General features: G+C 51.0%; 1 protein-coding gene across 1 annotated transcript; it reads left to right on the top strand.

Annotated features, from left to right (window-relative positions):
- Positions 1-316: 316 nt before the first annotated feature.
- Positions 317-1,891, top strand: GUITHDRAFT_120052 (hypothetical protein; the record flags this gene model as incomplete). The annotated part of the gene is made up of 8 exons (XM_005820644.1): positions 317-447; positions 501-537; positions 603-659; positions 871-897; positions 947-999; positions 1,503-1,561; positions 1,672-1,783; positions 1,828-1,891. The coding sequence occupies 8 exons, from the start codon at positions 317-319 to the stop codon at positions 1,889-1,891; spliced, it is 540 nt and encodes a 179-aa protein (XP_005820701.1).
- Positions 1,892-3,122: the final 1,231 nt, after the last annotated feature.

The raw sequence follows: 3,122 nt of genomic DNA, 5'->3' as shown, positions 1-3,122 counted from the left end.
AGGAGAGGAGAGGGGAGGGGAGGGGAGGGGAGGGGAGGGGAGGGGAGGGGAGGGGAGGAGAGGAGAGGGGAGGAGAGGAGAGGAGAGGAGAGGAGGATGGTGAAGGATTGAGTTAGGGAGGGTAGAGGGCTCTGAGTGTAGCAACTCTAAGAGATGAACTCAGGTCGACCCTGGCATAGCACACCTGCAGCAGCAAACTCAAAGACGAGGAAGGTGTGGGTAGGAAGAAGAAAACTTCACTCCCTCTGATACATCTGAGGTACCTCCACTTCCCAGCTGACCAGCCACCAAGACTAACGGGAGCTTGCCAGCTGCCATGGCGTTCGTAGCCTCCACTGCCAACTTCACACGATCGATCTCCAAGAGGCTGTTCCATGCCAACGACCTCGATGACGGCAACGAGCAACGGGACATGCCGAGCAATGCGCAGAAGATCTCAGAGTCAACGTAGAGCACCCTTCGCTGTCTTGATCCTGCTGCTCACGGTTTCTCGTCTGCAGTTTCTACTACAGCGTGTGGGGAGGGGAGTGGCAGCTGGTAAGGGAGGAGTGCTCCAGCTCTTGGCCAGCTGGTGAGCTCGTCGAGCTGAGACGCTGCTGCAGAGAAGGGTTGTGCTTTCACCGAGAGAGCTTGCTCTCTCCTGGGATGGTGGGAACAAGGTTTGGCCACCATGTTTGTGTTGTTGTGCTCTCCTCCTCATCCTTCTGCTCCTCCGTCTCCCACTCCCCCTGCCTTCCTCGTCCTCTTCATCGTCATCATCGTCGTCGTTATCCTCGTCCTCGTCCTCTTCCTCATTGTGTTTCTTATTCTCGTCCGGAGTATCATTGTTGATAAAGTCTTGGTTTGCGCGTGTTGATAACGCTTCGGAAGGTTCTTGATTCCATACCGTTGCACGAGGTCGACGTGTAAGGAGCTGTGATGCAAATTGCTCATCTTGTGTTAACAGATAGTCTCTGTTGAGATTGGATCTCCTCCAACTGCGATCAAGCATGAGTCGACGTGAGATTGATGCCGAGGAAGAAGAAGCTGTTTGCTGATAGATATGTTGTGGTGGTGATGATGAAATTATCATGAAATGATAATGATGATGATGATGATGATGATGCTGATGAGGGGAGGGGAGGGGAGGAGGGGGAGGAGGGGGAGGAGGATGACCATCGAGACGATGATGATGGAGATGAAGATGGTGATGATTATGGAATAGGGAATGACAAAAATGTTGGAAGTGAGGAGAGGGGAGGAGAAGAGAGGAGAGGAGAGGAGAGGAGAGGAGAGGAGAGGAGAGGAGAGGAGAGGAGAGGAGAGGAGAGGAGAGGAGAGGAGAGGAGAGGAGAGGAGAGGAGAGGAGAGGAGAGGAGAGGAGAGGAGAGGAGAGGAGAGGAGAGGAGAGGAGAGGACGAGGAGAGGAGAGGGACGAGGACGAAGGAGAAGGAGAGGAGAGGAGAGGAGAGGAGGGAGGCGAGGATTGTTCTTGTTCATGTTTGTTTGATACGATGAGGCAGAGCCATCGATGCAAACTCTGAATTCTACATCTTGACATCTCTGGATGGATACAACTCAGGTGCTGCTTCAACTATATTCGATGATGTTTCGATTGCATTGGTATGTTCCCTCTCCCTTTCCTGCAACCTTTGCCAATACGTGTATCTCCTCAAATTGATATTGAAGAAGGAGATGACGATGACGATGACGATGACGATGACGATGATGATGATGATGGAGATACGATGATGATGATGGAGATGGAGATGGAGATGGAGATGATGATGATGATGATGACGATGTTGATGAGAATTGTAATGTCGGTTGTGCGATGACGACACACAGGTCGTACGTATCACTTTCGGAGCATGACAGGGTCGTCAAGAGAAACCGCGAATTGGCTGACTAAGGCATGACAAGTGAACATTCATGAAGATGTGAGAGTGAACTACTTGATGTGAAGATCAAGGAGACGAAGGCAACGGCGACTAAAAGATGGAAACGAGAAAATTTCAGTATGTCAAAGAACAAGAACAATATTGATTTGAGTGTTTTGTTGTGCTGACAGTGTTGATGACAGTGTTGATGATCGATTTCCATACCTGTCGCCTTTCAGTTCTTTTCTAGTCACTTTTTGTCTACCTGATGATTTTGAATGATGTCAGCTGAATCATTTCTTGATTTATATTCATGTTCGATCGTTCTTGTTCTGCTTGGTAACTTCTCCTCCTCCTCCATTTCTCCTCCTCCTTCTCCTCCTCCTTTTCTCCTCCTCCTCCTCATCCTCCTCCTCAATCATTATCACAATGGTCTTCTTTGCTTCCTTCTCCATCTTCAGTCACCAGATCTCAAGAGCAGCTTTCTAAATTTTACAACTACCGTCCATTCCAGGTATCATGATAGCGCGTGCGATAAATCTTGAGATAAATCCTGCTCCTGCTCCTGCTCCTGCTCCTGCTCCTGCTCCTGCTCCTGCTCCTGCTCCTGCTCCTGCTCCTGCTCCTGCCCCTGCCCCTGCCCCTGCTCCTGCTCCTGCTCCCTGCTCCTGCTCATGCTCCTCCTCTTCCCCTTTCGCTCCTATCTCTGCTGTTCGTCTTGCTCCTCCTATTCTTTATGATCTTACTCCTCCTCCTCCTCCTCGTTCTCTTTTCCTCCCTTCCCTTTTTTTCCTTCCGCTCACTTCCTCTTCCAGTCCCTGATCGCTGCCCTGATCGCCGGAAACTTCGCCGTTACAGCTGCTGAGCTTCAGCTCTTGCCAGAACAAGGATCTAAGTACTCTCCTTCCTTGTAACAGCCTTCCTTTGCACTGACTTGCCTGCTTGCCCTGTTGTTGGCACTACCAGATCAGCGACAATGTTTGAAAACCTTGACATCATGTTCACGCTTTTGTTCCTTGCGGTGATGAGAAAGTTCTGCTCTCGCTCCCTGTGCTGAGGAAGATGTGCAGGAGTTGTTGCTGAACTTGGCCGGACATTTCTTCTGGAAGTTTTTCTCTGATTGGTGAGAAGAAGGAGCAGGAGCAGGAGCAGGAGCAGGAGCAGGAGCAGGAGCAGCAGGAGCAGCAGGAGCAGGAGCAGGAGCAGGAGCAGGAGCAGGAGCAGGAGCAGGAGCAGGGCAAGGGGAGAGGGGGACGAGGACGA

The sequence above is a fragment of the Guillardia theta genome (genome assembly GCF_000315625.1).
Source record: "Guillardia theta CCMP2712 unplaced genomic scaffold GUITHscaffold_169, whole genome shotgun sequence".
Lineage (NCBI taxonomy): Eukaryota > Cryptophyceae > Pyrenomonadales > Geminigeraceae > Guillardia > Guillardia theta.
This window is presented reverse-complemented; position numbering and strand designations above follow the sequence as displayed.